The 22,448-nt window shown below is 33.2% G+C and overlaps 2 protein-coding genes across 2 annotated transcripts in view; both read right to left on the bottom strand.

Moving 5' to 3' along the window:
- The window catches only part of DPP10 (dipeptidyl peptidase like 10), a 963,744-nt gene that overhangs the window by 551,843 nt on the left and 389,453 nt on the right, over positions 1-22,448 (bottom strand). The window lies entirely within an intron of this gene.
- Positions 11,599-15,401, bottom strand: LOC123239343 (receptor-binding cancer antigen expressed on SiSo cells-like). Its single transcript, XM_044666620.1, has 2 exons — positions 15,369-15,401; positions 11,599-12,189 (listed from the first exon to the last, which is right to left on the bottom strand). Exons 1-2 carry the CDS (start codon positions 15,399-15,401, stop codon positions 11,602-11,604), a joined length of 621 nt encoding a protein of 206 aa, XP_044522555.1. The 3' UTR covers positions 11,599-11,601.

Genomic DNA, 22,448 nt, shown 5'->3' with positions numbered 1-22,448 from the left:
AGGAGGAGGAGGAGGAGGAGGAGGAGAACAGAACAGATAGGAAGAAGGAGAGAGAGAGGAAGAAGGAGATAGAGAGAGGCAGGGGGAGGGAGGGAGAGAGAGAGAGAAAGAGAGAGTCATCTCACCCATAACGATCTACTACCATGAAAGGGAAGACCAAGAAACAAACTCAGAAGACAACAATATGAAAACAAGTAAATGCAAATCCTCAATGAAAAATTCTAGTTAAACCCAAGGCCAGTAAGAATTATTAGAAGTTAAAGAAAAAGATCAAAATGGTAGAGAAAAATTTTGGAAAAGATATGAGAGTGATGCAAGAAAATAATAAAAAAAAGATGATTAATTACTTGGTAAAAAGAGACCCTACTATTCAGTGTTGATAAGAACAACTTAAAAACGAGGATTGGCAAATAGAAAAATGAGTTAAAATATAACTGAAGAAAACAATTTCTCAATAATTAGAATCATGAACTAGAAGCTAATGACCCCATTTGCTTTCAAGAAGTAATAAAACAAGATTAAATAATGAAAGAAAATGTGAAATATCTCACTGGAAAAACAACTGATTTAGAAAATAATTTGAGGAGAGATTATTTAAGAATCAATGAGTAATCTGAATGCATTAATTAATAAAAAAAGTTGTGGAAACAGGAAGACTATTTTAAATTGATCCTAAGACATTACAATGGACAGTTTACTAAGATTCAATTTTTCTCAGTTTCCTCAACTTTAAAATGGAATAAAAATATCATTTCTCAGGATTATTGTGAGGATCAAATGAGTTGTGTATAAGTGAAAAGTATTTAACACAGCGCTTCACACATAAGATATACATATATATATATATATATATACACACACACACATATATGTATATATATTTTTTTTCCTCACTTCTTCCTTTCTTTTCCAAATTCAAGTCCCTCCTTCTGCACTAATATCTTATTTGATGAATCTGATATATGGAATTCTCTCTGAAAAATAATTGATACATAGCATTCATATGGTAAAAAGTATATATTTCTTTGGGAAATCTCTTTCATTGCTGTTCATTATTGATATTTAACAATTACTATATACTGCAATGTTATTTTTCATGTATTTATGATACTCTCTCCTTCATTGGACTGTAGTCCTTTTGGGAATAAGTACTTATTATATAATACTTGTTTATACTTCTCAGAATATCTAACATACAACAGCACTCCAGAAAGGGTTGTTGTTAGATAGTAGGTCATCATTTTTTGACTAAAATAAGTGGTCATGTCAGGCAACTAGTTTGATATATTTTTGACTGAATAAATCAATTATTACTCATGGAACATAGTATCCTCTTAATATATTTTTATTGATTGACCAATGGGAATAGATCCATTGTTTGCACAAAATTAATTGAAAACAATATTTATTGAGTCTAAGATATTACACTAAATAATGGGGGAATATAAAAAATGGATCCCTAACTTCATCTTCTTCATAATATTCTATCTGAATGACAGAATACCATAATGCCTGAAGAATGAAAATTTTGAAGTCAAAAAAGGCAATAGTTTTCTATTGTGTGATGATGGCAAATAGGTGGCTCAGAATATAGAAAGATAGTCCTGAAGTCAGGAGGATCTGGGTTCAAATCTGGCCTCAAACGTTTCCTAGCTGTGTGACTCCAGCCAAGTTACTTAACCCCAGTTGCCTAGCCCTTGCTACTTTAGTGTCTTAGAATTGATACTAAGACAAAAAAAATTTAAGAAAATGTATGGTAGATGATAATAGATTTAGATATGTTACTAATAAAGAAGTGGTTACCAGAAGTGGCATTAAAGAATGATAAAAGTCACATCTAAGCAGAAAGAAAGTTGGCTGTTTATGTACCAATACAAGGTTCCTTTTTGGTAGGCATATTATTGTCACAACATCTTGAGTATCATCTAGCACTAAATTTTTCTGGTTCCGTTCCATTTTGTTTTACTTTACAAAGATCTGTCCTAATTTTTTGTTCTTTTACTTTTTGGTCTTAATTGCATTAAATATTTCAATAAATTTATGTAATACAAACTATTTAACCTCTTTTATCTTTGACTACACTAACAAAGTTGGTTAACTCTTTTTGCAATTATGTGTAATTCTGCTATGCAAGGTTTATTTCTATAAGGTTGTTTAAAGACTGCATTTGTTTGTTTTCACCTGCCAGGATTCAGTGGCATTGTGAATGCTTATTTTATATTACTAATGTCTAACTTTAGCCTAAACAATATGATACCAACTTATCTGGTATTCAAACAGTATTATTAATAAACACAGTTGATGACAGTAGTTTGAAGTTGAGGTGGCTCTGAAGTAATTAAGATGAACAACAGGAAATAAGATTTTCCTAAAAATTAATATCATAATAGTTCATTTTATTTAAAAGTTGTCATAATGGTGAATAGTCATAACTAATTAATACAATGTGTAAATCCATTCAGTGGCACTTTATGATAAAGAGTACTTTCTGAGCTAGATAATTGGGCAATTGATAGCCACTCAACAAAATAATGCTTTTTTGATTTGTAGCTAAAATGTGAATAGCAGCAATTTCCACATGATCATTTCATTCTTTACATTATTTCCAAAAAACAATCACACAAAAGGAAAACAAAATATCTCTCTAATATTTAGAACATTTCTTTCCTCTGGGAGGGTTGTTTACATAATACTAGCCTAATATCTATTCAACCAGTTTTCTCTGGCAGAAGCCTAACATTGTCATAAAAGTGTTACTAAAAGCCTTTATAATTTCAGATTGTCATGTCATTAAATTGTCATTTAAGCCCCAAATGGTTCCATGCAAACACTTACCCCAAAACACAGACAGGAACACACATACATACATAGGTATTCATTTTGTGAATAAGGAAACTTGTGATCTTGATGGCCATATGACTTGATTGTATTCATGTAGTAAGATCAACTCCAATGAAATTGACAATGCTCTAATTTCTATCCTCCTACATCTTTGTCACATTCCTCATCTACACAGTCTTGGAGCATGCCATAAATGTTTCTTGTGTCAAATGTTCTGTAACTTTTTTTTTTCCATATTGGCTTTGGTCTACTATTCTCCCCTAAGAATTCTTATCTTTTATTTATCAGTGATACCCTCTGAAATAAATAAATCTTGTCAAGAGGAGCCCATCACTTCTTTTTTGGACATCTCCATCTTTTGGTGGTATATGTGGGTTGCAAATATGGAAGGTTTAACTCTTTCTCTGTAGCCTAACCCTACAGTACAATTATCAGGAGGTTCTATTGGTATACTGTCATTGGTCTCCTGTTTTTTCTGTTTCAAGATCCTGTCCCTTACTCAATTATTTCCATTTTACAAACTACTATCTATAGGCCAGTGCTATAACTACCTAACACATTTTCTCCATCATTAGTTGATTCAATCCAAATAGACAGTGGTATAGAATGTCATGTCCAATTGCCTATTCCCTTTGCAAATTCCCACCTATGAAAAATTGAAATATGTTGAGCCCAAAAATTTAGACTCAAAGGAACTTGTTTGAATATGCCAAAATGGTAAGTAGGGGAAATCTAATTCCTCATTATACCTAATAAGGGCTGAGTAATCAAACTAAATACATATTGATATATATTATATTAAACTGATTTTACCCACTTAATACAGACATATATTTACATCTCCTTTCTTAATCTGAATGCTTAAACTACCTTTTGGGGAGCATATAAATTATATGCAAATGTATTATATTAACAATATAATATTCATAATATTTTATATGCTCCCCAAAAGGTACTTAAATCTGCAGAATAATCCCTTTAAAGTAGGATAAAAATTAGTCAGAGTAGAATTTCTTCTGTGTAGCACAAGGGTTGGTTGAAGAGATGAGATGTGTTGATTTATTCACTCTTTCCTCATTTTTTCCATGTATAAAATAGAAAAGCTCACCAAAGAGGTAGATTCAAAAATAACTTGGGAGCAGGAAATGCCTGACATAACCAGAAAAGATAAGTTTGGTATAGGTCTGCAAAATCCACACATTCCATAGTGTGATGCCTAAGGTGGGAATGATCTATCACTTTCTACATCTAAAAATTTGCTTAGGTAGGCCAACAATTTTCTAGTTCTCTTTCCGATTATATTTTCATCTCTATTTTTTCCCAATGACAGTTGGACAAAATGTACAAATTATGTTATACTCACTCTTCTGAGAACCCCCCCAATTAAGGGAAAAATTTAGAAATGAGACTACTTCTAGTGCAGTGACTGTGACTCAAGGAAAGGGAATCAAAACTAAATACCTACATATTAATATAAGATATATGTGTATAATTTTATGAAATTGAATTATGTTTAATTTTTGTTATCTATCTTTAAACCACTTTTCTTAATCATTTACTTCTCAGCTGGAAATTTCGTTACTTTATATGTAACAGTTCTAGTACCCTTGCTCCATTTTATTTTTCACTTTTTATGTTTAAGTTAATAACATTTCTTTCTTAGAAAAAAAAGAAGTGGTCACCACTGGTAAGTTTTATACTGCTGTAGTATTGTTTCTCAGAATTTTATATCAGCACAATTATTCTCCTCTATTTCACAGGAGAAAGTATGATGTTTTAGAAATAATATTAGATTCATTTTCTGTCTTACAAATCCATGATTCATTGAGTGATTGTGTGATCATGGAAAAGTTACTTAACCCCTCACCTCTAGCCTTTTCATAGATAAAAGAATGATAAGTATCATTTACATTCAACCTCACAATATTTCATGGTAATAACTATGTAAACATTATATACTAATATAAATTCATTGTGTTCTTTGCTACTTTCAAACACTTGTTTAATTCTCTACTTTGTCAAATCACCTCATGTTTCACATGTATCTTCTCTTATGACATAGATTCTGTTAAAAATAAATAATCTAGGGGCAGCTGGGTAACTCAGTGGATTGAGTGAGAGTCAGGCCTAGAGACGGGAGGTCCTAGGTTCAAATCCGGTCTCAGACACTTCCCAGCTATGTGACCCTGGGCAAGTCACTTGACCTCCATTGCCCACCCTTACCACTCTTCCACCTATGAGCCAATACATAGAAGTTAAGGGCTTAAAATAATTAAATAAATAAATGAACAAATAAATAAATAAATGAACGAATGAATAAATAAATAAATAAATGATCTAGAAAAATTGTGGAAGAATTATATGAATTCATGCAAATCAAAAAAGAGTATAGCTAGGAGTTGTTTTACACATTAGTAGTAATATTTTAATGATGATAAACTGAAATATTTGGCCACTAATTAATACAATGATTTAAGAATATTCTCACAGACTCAGAAGGAAAATATTATCAACATCCAAAACTGATTAATTCTGAGTACAGAGTATAGCACACTTTTTTTCCATTTATTTCATTTTTCTTGCTTTTTGCAACATTGCTAACATGGCAATAGTATTTTAATAATTTTTCGTGTAAAATTGATAGCATATTGATTGCCTTAACAATTGGTGAGGAGGGGATAAAAAGAAGAAGATAATTTCAAACAACTTTTTTTAGAGAATGTTAAAATAAATTATAATCACTTAAAAACACTTCAAAAACAAACTTTACTTTAAAAACAAATAATATTATGAGGAAAAATGAGATTTAATTACTTAAAATTTATATATCTAAACTTTTAAAAAATATGAGAAGAAAAAGAGGTACTATTTATTTAAAAAAGTGGGTCTATGTTTTCAATGGTTAGAAATTTTTATGTGAGCAAATTACTTTTACCAATGTAACTATTTTTACCTTCACTGCAACTCGGAAATTAGTGCAAAACACTGGAAATTTAAAATTAAAGGACTTGCCTCCAGTTACAAAGTTGGTGTGGATCACGGAAAGGACATATACCCAAGTACTTTTTAATTCTACACCAGCTTTCTTTCTACTAGGCCACAAAGACACAGACAAAAAAACATTTAAGTCAAAATAAAGGGGTAGGAAAGCATAGAGAAATTGTTGAAGTATATATTGGAAAGAGCATAATTTTGTCACTATGAGAACCCACAACACAATGCCATATACTGGGCACCAAGTTGTTATATGGTTGGCTGAAACTAACTTATACATCTAAACAACAGATGCTATGACTCTTACAAATGCATAATGACATACCTTAGTTAAATTTTGCATATTGCAATTAAATCCCTAAAGACTAAAATTGATCACTTTGCTCAAAAGAGTCTAGAATTGGAACATAAGGAAAGATTTAATGGAATTCAAAATTAGCTCAGTGGAATAAATTGGGAGCATTCCATTGATTTAAATTGGAACAGCATTGATAGAAGTGATAAAAGGAAAGCTTAACATTCATGAATTTCAAAACAATTACAAGTTGAAAAGAGTAAGAAACTATGAAAAGAGATGGGCTCCTGATGAAGAAATAGTAGTGCAACTATTATGGGAAAGTCATTAGAGAAAGAAGACAAATCGGTGAAAAACCTTTTTTTTATTTATGAGCTGAATGCAAATTGCTTCCAAAAGATGCTGACTAGAGAACAGTTTCAGAGTCAGTAACCGAATACTTTAGTAATTTAGTTGGTTAGAATACACTACTAGAGAAGGATCAGGATCTCTCTTTCAGTAGGCCACCTAGTGTTCATCTGTTTGGTTTCAGAGAACATTTCTATTTCCAATTAACTGATGGAAAAAAAAATGTGTCCATGACAGAAAAGGTTGCATGGTGAATAAAGTGTTGGGTCTTGAGTCAGGAAGACTTGAATTCATAAGCAGTTTCAGAAACTTATTAGCTTTGTGATGCTGTTAAAGTCACTTTTTATCTTTTTACCTGTTTCTTTATCTTTAAAATGGGGATAATAATAGCACCTGATTCTTAAAGGCGTTGTGAAGATCAGATGAGGTAACAATTATAAACCACCGATCACAATAATTAGCACATCATATATACTATTAATGTTAGATATTATTAGTTATTAGATAGAGAATGAAGGTTCAATTCCACTCTGATAATTGGGAGTGGGAGATGAAAACACGAACAATATTCAAAGTGTACCATATTGTCAATAATTAATTTTCACTTGAAAAGTAAATCTTAGCCAAATTTCTCTCATATAGGCATATGAACCAGGAATATAAAATTCTCTAGGAAGGCATCCTAAAGCATAATTCACAAGAAAAAACTCTGTGATTGGCTGTGTTTTAAAATTCCCATGAAGATTATATTGTTGGCCATTAGTGGAAATATGCCCATTAATAAGACAACGTTGCCCCTAAAGACAAATGTTTAAGGTTAAATCTCATGCCATTTGTTTCCCACTGGGAAATCTTTTCAAGTGGCAGATGTATACTTGCCAAGTTGAACAACTGTATTACATCTATGGAAATAGAATATATATGAGAAACATTATTTCTGGTATCAGTCAAATCAGTCAAGAATTCCCAGAGATTTGGGGCCACTGGAAGAGTTGCTCATTCCTGACAATTAGCCAAGAAGCAACTGATGAATAAAGAAATAAACAGTGCCCACAGTGATTTGCTTTAAAAACTACTGACTTCTGATAGAAAAGATAAAGGCTAACCACAGTAGCTGAGCTAAATCATTTTATATACAAAATCTAAGGTGGCCAAAAGGTTACTTTACAAAAAATTCTTTCCATCCTTATTCACTATCCAAAATCGTACCATACTTCATGGCCCAGATCAAAATCTACTTTGTCCATAAAACTCTTCTGCCCCCACAAAATTATTTTTTCTTAATTCTTATTACACATTCTACTAGCGCTACTTATTTTATCATTCACTGATATTTCTTCTTTATTATTATGCCTGTTTTCTGTACTTGTACAACCTATTTCCCAAAAATATTATTCTTTTGGGTAATGGATCATATGATGTACAACAACCTACATTGATTAGGCAGTTTTCATGAGTGAATCATGATACAAGAGATAAGGAGATAAGAAATTAAGAAATAACGTTTCCTAACCTCTTGGAGATTATAGTCTGGGGAGAGGGGATTTCACTAGGTCCAAGAGTAATAGTATACATTATGACACAGTCTAAGCTCATTAGAGAGATTCAAATTAAAGGACTATGTGTCACCTTGAAAAGGAAGATATTAATGATCAAAAGGATAAATCTTTCACATGATAATTGGTATTTAGGGGAGAGGGTTTAAAATGGATAAAAATTCAATAAATAGAGATATAAGCACAAATATAATTTTTTGTCTTTCCTTACTAAACTCCTTCCACTTCAAATTTGAAAGTCATGATCAGATCAATTACAGTTTTACCTGATTGGGTTATGACACTGTCATACACTATTTCTCCATTATCCTCCTAAAATTTACCCTGATTAATTATCTCCAACCTGATAATTATTCCCCTTTGCATAACTCCAAAGCAATGTAAATTTTTGAAGTTATCAATACAGTGACCCTCACCTATAGTGGAAGTTATATTCCAGAGTCCTCTGTGATAGGTCAAAATCTGCAAAGTAGCGGGGTTATATTTATTTTTATTATATATATATATATATAAAGACTTTTAAACCATTCCCACTCTCCTATAAACCTTTCCCACATTCTGATAAACACTGAGCCAATCAGTGCCCAGGATACAGAACACAGAGCTTTGTTTCCTTTCATTCCATCAGCCAATAGTGTGCCATGTTCAATGTTGAGTTGGCAAACTTGCAGAAACAGTAGTGGTGTACTATGGTATTCACCTACAAAATCCTGTGATATAGTGAAAACTCTGCAATACAGAATTATATATATATATATATATTAAAAACCCAAAACCATGCTAAAAATAGAATGTAGCAAAAGCAACAAATGGGTCTCTTCCTTAAAGGTACTCGCATTCCATTAATGGTATAGTAGTGAAGAAGAACATCATGAGAAGTACATGAATATCAAGATACCCAAGCATACGTGTACATTGTGAATATATATGTATATATACATATATTTATATGTGTATGTATGTATACATGCACTTATGGGTATTTATGTTTACATAAGCATGTACAGGTATACATAAATATATAACTTATATGTGCATACATAAAACAAAGTAATATATGAAATATTAATATCTAGCATGCAGTAATCTTAAAAGGCCTTTGTAGGAGATAGTACATGGGTCAAAATGCCAAAGATGCTAGAGTAATTTAAATAAGTTCAGGTGAGGAAGATGGAAATTCCAGATAACAAGAAAAGTCTATGCAAATGCACAGAGGCTAAAAATGGATTATCACATACCTGAAACAATAAGTAGGCCAGTTCAGTTGGAATGTAAAGCATCATATAAAATCAACATCAAATTATGTTAAATTAATATTTTGGAAGGTTTAAAATGCCAAGTGGAAGAATTCCAGAGTCCAATTATTTCATCCTAAATATAATAGTGAATCTGCTATTTCTTCTCCAAAGAATTACATGGTCTGATACATGTCTTATGAATATCAATTTTTAACTAGGTTTAAGATCAAATTGAAAGAGGAGAAAAAGAAGAAAAAATATAAATTTTTTGTAAGTACTCCTGAAAAGGGATGATGAGGGCCTGACCAAGGGTAGAGTTTGTGCAAAATAGAGAGAAGAGTGTCATGTTGTTATGAGAGGATAATCAATAATATTAATCAATGAACTGAATATAAGGGAGAGATAAGAGTTAAGAAGGAACTATAATTTTAAAATTGTCCCACTTTCTGCTTCTTTTTCTGTGTATTTGTATTTGACATGTTAAATTTTAAAACAATAAGCATTTATTAAGCATTTAAGTTTTAAAATCCTTCTAAGTGCTAAGCATTGTTCTAAGGTGCTAGAAGACTAATAGATTGAAATATTTTATACACTTTGTGATTCAAAGTTATTCTGTTGCTCTAAAAATAAATATAATAAACTAGTTTTCAGGGAGTCAATTTGCCCTCATTAGTCCTTTATTCACTGATTGGATAACTCTTTGTTGTCTCCCATTGTATTGTTAAGCTATTCAATTGGCAAGCATATTTTGGACTTGATCATTAACCATTACACTACTTGAAGAAGAATCACTCACATGACAAATAAGAAATACAAATTGTCTAGCTTTTTATTTCCTATCTAAATTAAGTTTTAAGCACTTTGAAAGCATAGATTAGATCTATTATTTTTTCTCTAAAATATTTCCATTTCCTTTTTTCAAACCATGGGCTACTTGGTACACCTGGACCCATTTCTTAATTTCTAACAATAAATAAGTTTGAGAGTTCTGTACATACTTTACTTATTTACTGTAATTAATATATTATCTAGTCACATATAGATTTTGACTAGTTTTATATTATCAATCATCAATGTATTAACAGATACAATGATAATTCATATTTATATCATAATAAAATGATTTAATTGAATTATCTTAACTCTGAGAGAAAGAGAGAGAGAGAGAGAGAGAGAGAGAGAGAGAGAGAGAGAGAGAGAGAGAGAGATTGATTTTGATTTTGGAAATCATCTGATTAACTAAATTAAGTGATGCAAGTTATAGCAGCAAGCAAAGAATATGTTTAGAAAGGATTCATCATATGTAACTGTTTTGTAAGAATACTTCAAAGTGTACCTGGCCACACTTACAGAAACAATCTCCAACTGCTTAATAATTAGAGTAAAAAAAAACTCTTTGGTTAACATTTGGTGGTGCTGATGGTGGTGGTAATAATGGTGAAACAAATATTTGTTAAGCACCTACTATTTGTCATGTGAACAGCTAGGTGGTAGTGGATAGAGTTCAAATATGTCCTAGGGACATGCTACTTAATCATATTTTTCTTGTTTTCTTCTCATGTAAATTGAGCTAGAGAAGCAAATGGCAAACTGTATCTAATATCTCTGCCAAGAAAACCTCAAATAGAGTCATTAAGAGTAAGACATAGAGGCAGCTGGGTAGCTCAGTGGATTGAGAGTCAGGCCTAGAGACGGGAGGTCCTAGGTTCAAATTCGACATCAGACACTTCCCAGCTGTGTGACACTGAGCAAGTCACTTGACCCCCATCCCACCCTTACCGCTGTTCCACCAAGGAGCCAATACACAGAAGTTAAGGGTTTATATTTTTTTTGTTTTTTTTCTTTAAAATTGTTTTATTTCATTTTTTTTTACATATTGAAAGAAATCATAATAGATGGCAAAGTAGGTTTTCCCACCAGAAAATTATTTACACCCAATTTTTTCCAAGTTAGAAATACAAACCTGAAGAGTTATTATTATTTCTCATCTGTAATTGATTTCTCTGCAGCGATCAATTTTCTTTCATGTTTGGAAGATACTGAAGAAAAATATTGTCTCTTAAGTCTTTTCATTTTGTTTAAGTCCCATCTACTAGCAGTTCAAGTAGCAACAAGAGAATCCTTGTATCCTGGATGGCCTGACGAACACACATCAAAATCAAGCAGCTTCTTTGTATTCTAAAAATACTCTTAACCCCATAACAAATGATCCTCATATTGTGGAACTCAAAATCCTTCAAATGGAAATATCAAACATCTGTTATGACAGTTTCACACCAATTTTATTCTGTTCTTTCTTCATTAATCGTTGTGCTTCCTTTTCCATTTTCTACCTTTGTTGTTCTGCTGCTCTCTTTTCTCTGTCGGCTATTTTCTGCTGTCTCAGGACTTCCTCTGCCTGCCAGGCTGCATCTTCTTCTTCTTCCCATGCATTTGTATTCTCCTGCCAAGTATCCAAGTCACCCAATTCAGGAGATTGGTGAATGAAAGGAATATCTTGTGTAGCTGCTAATCTACTAGAGAAACCTGTGGTACCATCTGGAATGCCAAAATTTAGTGGTTCTTTCTTCTCAATAATAATTTTTTGTGTTTTCCTTATAGTTGGTGCCATATCTTTAAAATAGTCAGGTTCTAATTGTTCCAATGTATTTTGTTGTGCTGTCCCATTTCCATTGCCTCCTTCAATCTTTATACTTGTGGGTACATCTTCATCCCAAGAGCTCCAGTCTTCAACTTCTGACTGCTTAGGAACTGATGAATAATCCACTGTGGTTGACAAAGTTATTTGATCTCCACTTAATTTCCGTCCTCTGCCAGACCTGCATATTAATCTCTTAATGAATGAGAGTACTGTGGCTAGGCAGGTACAAACTTTAAACAACCGGAACTGTGTGATAGCCATGATGGGAAACAGAACCTGTAGTAAGGGGGCAGCTAGGTGGTTCAGTGGATTAAGAGCCAGGCATAGAGACAGGAGGTCCTGGGTTCAAATCTGGCCACAGACACTTCCTAGCTATGTGACCCAAGGAAGGTCACTTAAACACAATTGCCTTGCCTTTACTGGTCTTCTGACTTGGAACCAATATATGGTGTATTGATTCTGCCCCTCCCCCTCCCCGCCCGCCAGCCAGGTGGAGGTTCCGAGCTGCTGCGGCCTGAGCGCGCACGCGTGCGCCCTTTCTCGGCCTTACTCAGTGGCATATTCAAAGCCACGTGCTCACCGCTGCCCTCTTCTCCCAGGAATCACTTCCATGGCCCTTGGCCTCCTCCAGGGAAACCCTCCTCCCGCCCCCTCAAGGGTTTACATTTAAAACAAATGAGTAAGACATGACTGAAAAAACTGACCAATACCAACAAATGTGTCAAGTAGTTTATTAATGCTTTCAACATATGATCTCATTAGATCACCACAAGAACCTGGGAGTAAGGTGTTATTATAATAGGAAATATACATTTGAGAAAGAAGTGAGAAACAGAGATTAAATGACTTGCCCAGAGAAACACAGTATGTGTCTGAGGCTATATTTTAATTTGACTCTTGGTCCAGGGCTGGATCCCTTTATGTGAAATATACCTAGTGGAGGAAACTTCTATCAATGGAAGTCATTAACTTTTCTAATATTTAGCCTCTTAAAAGAGTTGAACACTTAGGGACTAAGTGACTTGTTCAAAATCTCCCAACCAATATACAACTTAGGTAGAATTTGAATCCAGGTTTTTTGTCTTCAAAGTCAGCTCTCTATCCACTTCACCCAGTTACGATACCAGTTACAATCTGACACTTCATCCCTTCTACCATGAACTCTATGCTTCTGCTAAATATCACTGCTTTCTGATCTTCAAATATTCCTTACCCTCTCCACCTTAAGAACTTTTTTTTTTATCACATGTTCCAGGAATATCTTCTCACTCTATCTTTGTCTATGGAATTTTCATCCAAATTTTCTAGGTCACTTTAGATACTAGCCACTCTGTAACATCTGTCCTGATATCCTATCCTTGTAAATGTCATTTTCCTTCTTATATAGAACTTAATTTCAAATGTATTATGTTTTATAGTAAACTAAAGGTATATTTTACTAGGTTTCAATTTGTTACATTTTTTTTGTCTATCTGTTCTCTTAATAGACTATAAATTCCTGAAAGGTAGGTAGTGTATTCTATCTAAATTTTGTATTTTTCCAACAATTGGTTCAGGGAATTTTCTCCTAATAAATCTTCAATAAACTGAATTGAATAACATTGAAATTTTTCATTCTAGCTAAAAATTCCCTGGATTTTGAGATAGCCCCAAACCCTTACATTTACCCCAAATGGATTTTCCCCAGCACACTGTGTGATATTTATTTAAGGCTACTGGATGTACAGACTATGACTTGCTCATTTACACAGTAGAGGTGATGATCTCCATTTGACATCCTTTTCATGAGAACACTATGTCTCCACTTTGATTCTGTGTGCTTTAAAATTATTTCTAGTAGCAGACAGAACAGTTGCTAAATAAGCCAGTGTATAGGCATTTTGCTTTGGTTTCTTTAATTCCCCTTTTTTGTGATCTCTTGGAAAACATCATATAAATTTTATTGCAGTGAACTTTATGCTTTAATTTGAAAAAAGATAAACCTTCCTACTCCTCTTCATAACACGACACTTACTATATATATATAATTAAGTAGACAAGAACAACAGTCTTCACACCTTGCTTTATCTCATCTACATTTTACCTTCCTAGTATTGGCTTTTGGGTTCTGGTGAAAGTACAAATATTGATAATGCATAAGAAAAATGTTCATACTTGTGGAGTTATGTGATATATCAGCATCAGCTGGAATTTTTTGCTTTGTTTTATTTGAGGAAGATTTGTTTAAGGAAATTGATATATTAGAGAATGCAAAATAAATGATGAACCTTTTGGTATGATAGTACAATTAATTAATTTACAAATACTTACATATCAACAACCTTGCATCTAGGAGGACTTTATTATCCACTTTGAGAGTTAAAGAAGCCAAATATTATTCTTGAGATTAGATTACTAGATATTTAAAAATGAAGCACACACATGCTCCAAAAGATGTGATAAAATAGGTTGATTAGGATGTAAGTCCACCTAACTTATATTAAACAGCCAACAAAAAATAATTGAAAAAGCACAATAAGTTGTGTTTCTTCCCTAAAATTCTTCCCTTTTCTTTGTCTCCACCTCCATCTTCTCTCTTTTCCTACCCACACTGGTTATTGGCTGGGATTTGCCACATATTCTGTCAACAGGATTTTCATCTGTCAACCACTTTTCAGGTGATCATCACCAGAGAAAGAAATTGAGACTGAATCAAGAGTAGGTATAGTATGATTGTAATGGTATATTATTGTACCATAAGAAATGATGAACAGGACAATCATTTAAAAAAAATAAATCCTGGGAATACTTATAAGTGATGCAAAGGAAAGAGAGCAGAACTAGAAGAATGTTATACACTGTAATAGAAATAATGCACAATGATAAATTGTGATTAATTATACTTACTAGTAAGGTAAGAATACAAAACAACTCTGAGATTTATAATTGAAAATAATTATCCCTCACTGCAAAAATCACCTGATAAAATCTGAATGTAGATTGAAGCATACCATTTTTCATGAGTTCTTAATTGTATAAGTGATATGTGTCTTCTTTCATAATATAACAAACATGGAAATGTTTATTGCATTATAGCACATTTATATTATTTCACCTGTTGTCTTGGGAAGGAGGAAGGACAGTGAAGGAGAGAAAAAACATGGATTGCAAAATATGAGAAAACGATCATTAAAATTTCTAATGACATGGACAAAATAAATTCAACAAAAAAGAATGGATTCAGTTAAAAAGAATTTAAGAAAGTTAACAAGACATAGAAATAACCTTGTGCTCCTGACAATATAAGAATGAAAAAAGTTTTGAGTGTTCATTATCTGATGATTACCTGATGACTAATTTTAAAAAGAAGAAGAATTTGAATAGCCTAAGATATACCTTCTAATTACCTCTATGAGTCTTTCTGTTATACTCTTGATTTTATAGAATCTTACACTAGAGAACAGGCCATGGCGTACTTTGTTCTGTGATGGTGAACCTATGGTACACATACCAAAGATGGCATGTGTAAACCTTTCTTTGGGCACATACAGGTCCCTGGCTTGGTTGCCTGGGAGGCTAGCCCTTCCCCCAAATGCAATGGAGAGGACATTCTAGCCTCCCTCCATCAACTCAGGGGCTGAACACAGTCTTTCTCAGAGGCCCCATGAGCTGATCATGGTCAATCTGGGGAGCTCAGTCTTTGCTCCTCACCTGTAGCAGGAGCAGGCAAATCTCTTGGCCTTCAGCCCAGCCCCAACTCCTGATTACATCCCTGAATGCAGGGGTGGGTAGAGCAGTGAACATAGTCAGGGGGTGGGACATGCAGTTGAAGGCAGGGCATGACATGTAAATGGAGGTGGGAACAGACAAGAAGTCTGTGGGTGGGTAGGGCATGGCACAGGGTCTACAAAATGTTCACCATCAATGACTTAGATGATGTTTTCCAAAAATTTCATTTTTGAGGCTGAGAAATGAATTGATTTGACTCAGTATGGACACATAGTAAATGAGACTGCCAAGACCTGAACATCATTTTTCTGCTTCTACTCCTGTCACTATTATCTACCTCTTACTCTATGATGTTGTGATCAAAATTCAAGATTACCAAACAACTCTTTCATAATGCTTTGTTTGTTACCTATGTAAGAATTTTAAAAGCATGGTATTGCTGTAGTCTAAGGCTGTGTGTAGAGTGAGCTTAGAGTTAGGAATCTTTGAGAACAAATCCTGCCTCAGACATTTAATAGCTATGTGACCACAGACATGTCATATAACTTACATTTGTCTCAGTTTCCTCAGCTATACATCAAAGATAATAATTCCTCTTCAAGTGGTAGTTATAGAGATGAAATGAGAAAATATTTTAAAAGAATTTAGCACAGTGTCTTATACAAATCAGCTGCTTTATAAATACTCATTCTCTTCCTTCTTCATAGCTAGGAGAAAAAATAACTAATGCCATGGAACCTGCCTAACCACATTCCATCATGGTTCTCATTTCCCATTCAGGGATGGTCATGGAATATAGTACATAGAGATCCTATGAAATTACTCCCATAAATATATATTTATTGGAAAATAGATGAATATTATTTTATCTATTTTTTTGTGAACAATGAACAAACCTATACAAAAAGAGGACAGGTGGAGAGGAGAGGGAAAAAAAGAGAGGAAGTAGGGAAAGTTTTGGAGTAGAGAAAGGGAAAGAAAGAGGAGGGAAGGAGAGAGAGCTTTTACTTCCTTTTTTACTATTACAAATACTAAATACCATAAAAATTGAAAATGATAAACCACAGAAAACCATAACTCTGATTCAGAGATACAGCATGAGAGAGAGACTATGTATCCTTCTGTTTGGGACAGGAGACTGAAAAAAAATGTCTTGGGGAAGAAACAGTTGCAGAAAATTAATATAATCTAAAGCTTCTACTTAAGAGATAAAAGATTCATTTATTTAGAGATGATTCAACCCAATTACTTCATTTGATATATGAGAAAACTGAATATCAGGGAGTTCAAGCATATTGTAAAAGTTCACACAAATTGTAATCCTGAGCCTGCAGGTTCCTTTTGATTTCGACCCTCATCATTTTTAATCATAACACATACCTGTAATTCTGAGAAAAATCTAATAACTTTCTGGTACTCAGTTTTCTCTTTTTAGAAAAGATGAGATTGAATTTAATGTCATTAACATTCACTTTCTGCTTTAAAACTAGGGGTGTGAAGCAGAAGAAACAAAATTCAATACTAGATCCTCTATCTTTCAATCTAGTTCTCTCATCTCATAAAGGGATAAAAACTTTTTTTTTCCATTTCCTAGAGTTTTTATTTTTCAGGGTTTTACACAAGTAGGAATATATGGGTTACTAACAATAGTTCTTAATTTCTGATCCCATTGGTTACCTATCCTTTTTTTTAACAGTTACATTGTGTATTAGAATCAATACAATGTATTGGTTCCAAGGCAGAAGTGCAGTAAGGGCTAGGCAAAGGGCGTTTGGTAACTTGCCCAGGATCACACAGCTAAGAAGTGTCTCAGACCATATTTGAACCTAGAACCTCCTTTCTCTAGGTCTGGCTCTCAATCCAGTGAGTTACCTGGCTGCCCCCCAACCTATCCTTTTATGTCACAGGTTCCAACAACTCACCAGACTTCTGATTCAGATAAAATGATTTAATAATATTAACTTTTCTATGGAATCTATTATTCTACTCATTACTACATGAAATAGGATCAAGGTGGTGGTGAAGATGGGGAGGTTTGGAATCTCTTTTTACATGTAACAAGGAAAAGTGTTCATGGTGTCCCAAATTAAAACTCTGATTGTAAGATCATAAAAATTCTACAAAGACAGTGTTTGTTACTAATTGCATTTGCAAACTTGCTGTAATCAGTTAACAAGCATTTGTGTCATGAGTTAAATACATTTTATAGACAGAGTAAGATATTGAACTAATATGTATGCCAGTATTTCTATTGGAAATATTCTGTGTTCATTATAGCTCACTTAGAAATTATAACTTTCTGTAGAAGTCTAAGAAATTGGGTGACATTAAGTTTAATTACTATAGAGAGAGAGAATACCACGGGCTGGGGAGAAATACAATTAGCTTCATGGTGTAATTGGTATCTAACACAGGACCTAAAGGAATGATTTTTGAGGCTGGAAGAAAAGGCAAGTAAATATATACAATGTAAATTGATCAAAGGTATTGAGGCAAGAAAGGGAATGTTCTAACTGGAGGGATGGGTTCAAAATACTACATAAGATTATCTGGATTGCAAACTAGAATGGAAATAGTTTAGGTGTTATAAAGGACAACAGTGAAATATGAATTTGGGGGAATGATGTATAATGATCAAAGTGGATTTAGAGGGATTAATGTTAACTCAATTTGATTAAACCAAATTTTAAGTTCCTATTATATGCAAAGAAAAATGCTAAATTACTGGAACATAAAGATAGAAGGTAAAAATCTATACCCTCAAGGAACTTATATTTTATGAGAGTAATGAAAGATAAATAGGAGTAATTGCAAAATAAGAAAGTATTATTAAGATGGAAGTAGTAAGGCACAGAGCTAAGATGACCTCAGAGTAGCAGGAACATTTTAAATCTCATTCCAAATGATCAATACAAAGCATGTCAAAAGAACAGAAATCAAAATCCGAGAAGTAAAGGGGCTCTCCCATGGGACACTACCTTAAAGATAGGCAGTGTTTGGGGATTTCCATGCTATAAGCAGGTGAAATTACAATTATCAAAGTATGAGCTGATCACCCCTCCCCCACACCACCTATTTTGCCAGAGTAAGAGTAACGACCAGACAAGCTCTAAATTCTCCTAGGCTGGCTGACTACAGACTTACCCTCTGAGGGCAGTGTAAGGCCTTGGTAATGAGATTTAGGAACCGAAACTGAAGAGTACGAAACCAGGACAGCAGAGTACAGAAATTGGACAGAAATAAGCTGGTCACGGCAGAGGCAGCAGGGCCTGGAAAATTAGCCTCAGAGCAAAGCACTTTAAGCTATACTACACAAATAAGTGCTTGGATGATCATACAAATGCAAAGTCCTGTGAAATAGGAGCTAAGAAAGAAATGAACTGACATGCAGGAACCACAATCTGCAAGTAGCAAAAGAAATAAGCAGCAGCAAAAAAAAAAAAAAAAAAAAAAAAAAAAAAAAAAAACTTTTGACCCTAGATAATGTCTATGGAGAAAAAGTTCAAAACACAAAAGCAATAGCAGAGAGTAACAAACAAGGAAACACATCCAAACTTTCAAAAAAAATGGAAATTGGTCACAAGCTCTCAAGGAACTCAAATTGGAGATCAAGAACCAAATAAGAAAGATAGAGTAATAATGGCAGGAAAAGTGGGAAAAAGAAATGAAAGTAATTCAAAAAGAAAATAACAGCTTAAAAGAGAAAATTGCCCATATGTAAAAAAGAGGTAAAGTAATCAAATGAAATAATAATCAAACTGGAGACCAGAATTGACCTGCTTGAACCCATGAAAAGAAGGATAGAACAAACTGAAAAAGAAAATCAAAATATCTTAGCTGAAAATGAGTTATTAAATACTAGAATTGGGCAAGTAGAAGTTAATGATCTCGTGAGACAGAAAGAATTCATGAAGCAAAATCAAAAGAATGACAAAACAGAAGGAAACAAAACATCTCACTGAAAAGCCAACTGATCTTGAAAACAAATCCAGGAGAGAAAATTTGAGTATTATTGCTTTACATGAAAGCCTGAAAAAAAGGCCTTGACATATTATAAGAAATTATCCAAGAAAACAGCCATGATATTCTTGAACAAGAGGGAAAAAATGGACATTGAAAGAGTCCATATATCATCCCCCTATATTAAATCCTTAAAAGAAAACTCCTAGGAATATAATAGCAAAATTCAAGAAATTCCAGGCCAAGAGGAAAATGTTACAAGCAGCCATAAAGAGACAATTCAGATATCAAGGAGCAGCAGTGTTAAGTACACAGGGATCAGGCAGCCTCCACACTAAAGGACCACAAGATGTGGAATATGATATTCAGGAAGGCAAGAGAATTGGATCAACAACAAAGGATCACTTATCCATCAAAACTGACTATATACTTTCAGGGGAAAGTACAGACATTTAACAAAATAGATGATTTCACAGCATTCCTAAAGAAAAGACCAGGACTAAATGGAAAATATGATATTCAAATACAAAATTCAAGAGAACCATAAAATGTTAAACAAGAGGGAAAAAACAAGAGGGTTTTGGTAAGGTTAAATTGATTACATTCCTATATGGAAAAATGATATCTGTAACTATTGAAAATTGTTTGCATTATCATAGTAGGTAGAAGAATTAGTCATAGGCAGAGGTTGTGGTCCTAAGTTGTTTAAGATTATATTTTAAAAACGTGTGGAATAGAGGAATAGGAGAAACTTGAAGGAAGAATATAAATAGGATAAATTATGCCAAATAAAAAAGAGCATGGTGGGTGTGGAGGAGAGCATTATTATAAGAAGGGGAGAAAGAGAGTGGCAAGAGTTAATACTTATACCTGACTCTCATAAAAATCAGTTCGTTCTGAGAAAAAAAAGCAACCAGATCTATTGGGATATATAATTCTATCTTAGCAAACAAGAAATTTGAGAGGGAAAACAAAAGTGCGGGAGTGGGGACAGGAGTAAAAAAATGGAGGGAAATGTGGGGAAGATTTAATAAACTTTAAACAAGTAAGAGGTGAATAAGAAGGATGGGGATGGGAAGGGAAGTAAAATAAGGGCAGAGAAAAGGGGGACTGATTAAAAGCAAAACATTGGTATAAAAAGAAATTGTGAAAGAAGAAAAGGCAGGACTAAAAGAGTAAATAAAAATGATTGGGAATACACAGGTGGTAATCATAACTTTGAATATGAATGGGATGAGCTCAGCCATAAATGGAATCAAATAGCAGAGTGGATTAGGAGTGAAAATCCTAACATATGTTGTCTATGAGAAACACACATGAAGTAGGTAGACACACACAGGCTTAAGGTAAAAGACTGGAGCAAAATCTATTGGGCATCAACTGAGAAAATGAAGGCAGGAGTCTCAATCATGTTATCTGACAAATCCAAAGTAAAAATAGATCTGATTGAAAGAGATAAGGAAGGTAATTATATCCTGATAAAAGGCAATAGAGAAAATGAGGAAATAGCACTACTCAACATGTGTGCCCCAAATGGTATAGCATCCACATTTTTAAAGGAGAAACTACTGGATCTTAAGAAGGAAATAAATAGTAAAACCATACTAGTGGGAAACCTGAACCTTCCTCAATAGATCTAGGAATCTAGATAAATCAAATCAAAAAATGAATGAGAAAGAGGTAGGAGATGTGAATGAATTCTTAGGAAAATTAGAGTTAATAGATATATGGAGAAAAGTAAATAGGAACAAAATGGAATACACCTTCTTTTCAGCAGCACATGGTACATTCACAAAGACTGACCATGGACAAGAACATAAAACCATTACAAGGAAAAGCAAAAGAGCAGAATTGATAAATGCAACTTTTTCAGATCATAATGCAATAAAACTAATAATCATTGAGGGTACATGGAGAGGCAAATCAAAAATTAATTGGAAATTAAATAATATGATTCTTCAAAATTGGTAGTTTAAAGAACAGATCATCAAAACAAATAATAATTTCATTGAAGAGAATGACAATGAGAAGACATCATATGAAAATCTATGGGATGCTGCCAAAGCAGTACACAAAGGAAAAATTATATCCCTGAGTACATATATCAACAAATAAGAGAGGGAAGAGATCAATGAATTGGGCATGCAAATTAAAAAACTTGAACGAGAACAAATTAAAAACCCCAGATAAAAACTATATTGGAAATCCTAAAAATCAAAGGAGAAAATAATATTGAAAGTAAAAGAACTATTGAACTAATAAATAAGTCTAAGAACTGGTACTTTGAAAAAACAAATAAAATAGACAAAGTATTGTTTAATCTAAAAAAAGAAAGACGAAAATGAAATTAATAGTATCAAAGATGAAAAGGGTGACATCATATCTTATGATGTAGAAATGATATTAATTATTATGAACTATTTTACCTAGTTATATAGAAAAAAAGATATGACAATCTAGGTGAAATTGGTGAATATGTAGAAAAATATAAATTTCAGAAAAAGAAATGGAACAAGCCATCAAGGAATTCCCTAAGAAAAACTCCCAGGGTCAGATGGATTTATAAGAGGAATCTATCAAACATTTAAATAACAACTAATCCCAATACTATACAAAGTATTTGACAAAATAAACAAAGAATGAGTTTTAACACATTCTTTTTATGTTACAAATATGGTACTTAATCCAAAGAGAGGTAGATCAAAAACAGAGAAAGAAAACTATAAAGCAGTGGTTCCCAAACTTTTTTGGCCAACCACCCCCTTCCCAGAAAAAAATATTACTTAGCCCCCTGGAAATTATTTTTTTTAAATTTTAATAGCAATTAATAGTAAAGATAAATTCACTTTTGGCCATCATTGTTGCAC

Source organism: Gracilinanus agilis, chromosome 3 (genome assembly GCF_016433145.1).
Source record: "Gracilinanus agilis isolate LMUSP501 chromosome 3, AgileGrace, whole genome shotgun sequence".
Lineage (NCBI taxonomy): Eukaryota > Metazoa > Chordata > Mammalia > Didelphimorphia > Didelphidae > Gracilinanus > Gracilinanus agilis.
Note: the sequence above shows the minus strand (reverse complement) of the source record. Positions and strands in the feature narration are given on the sequence as shown.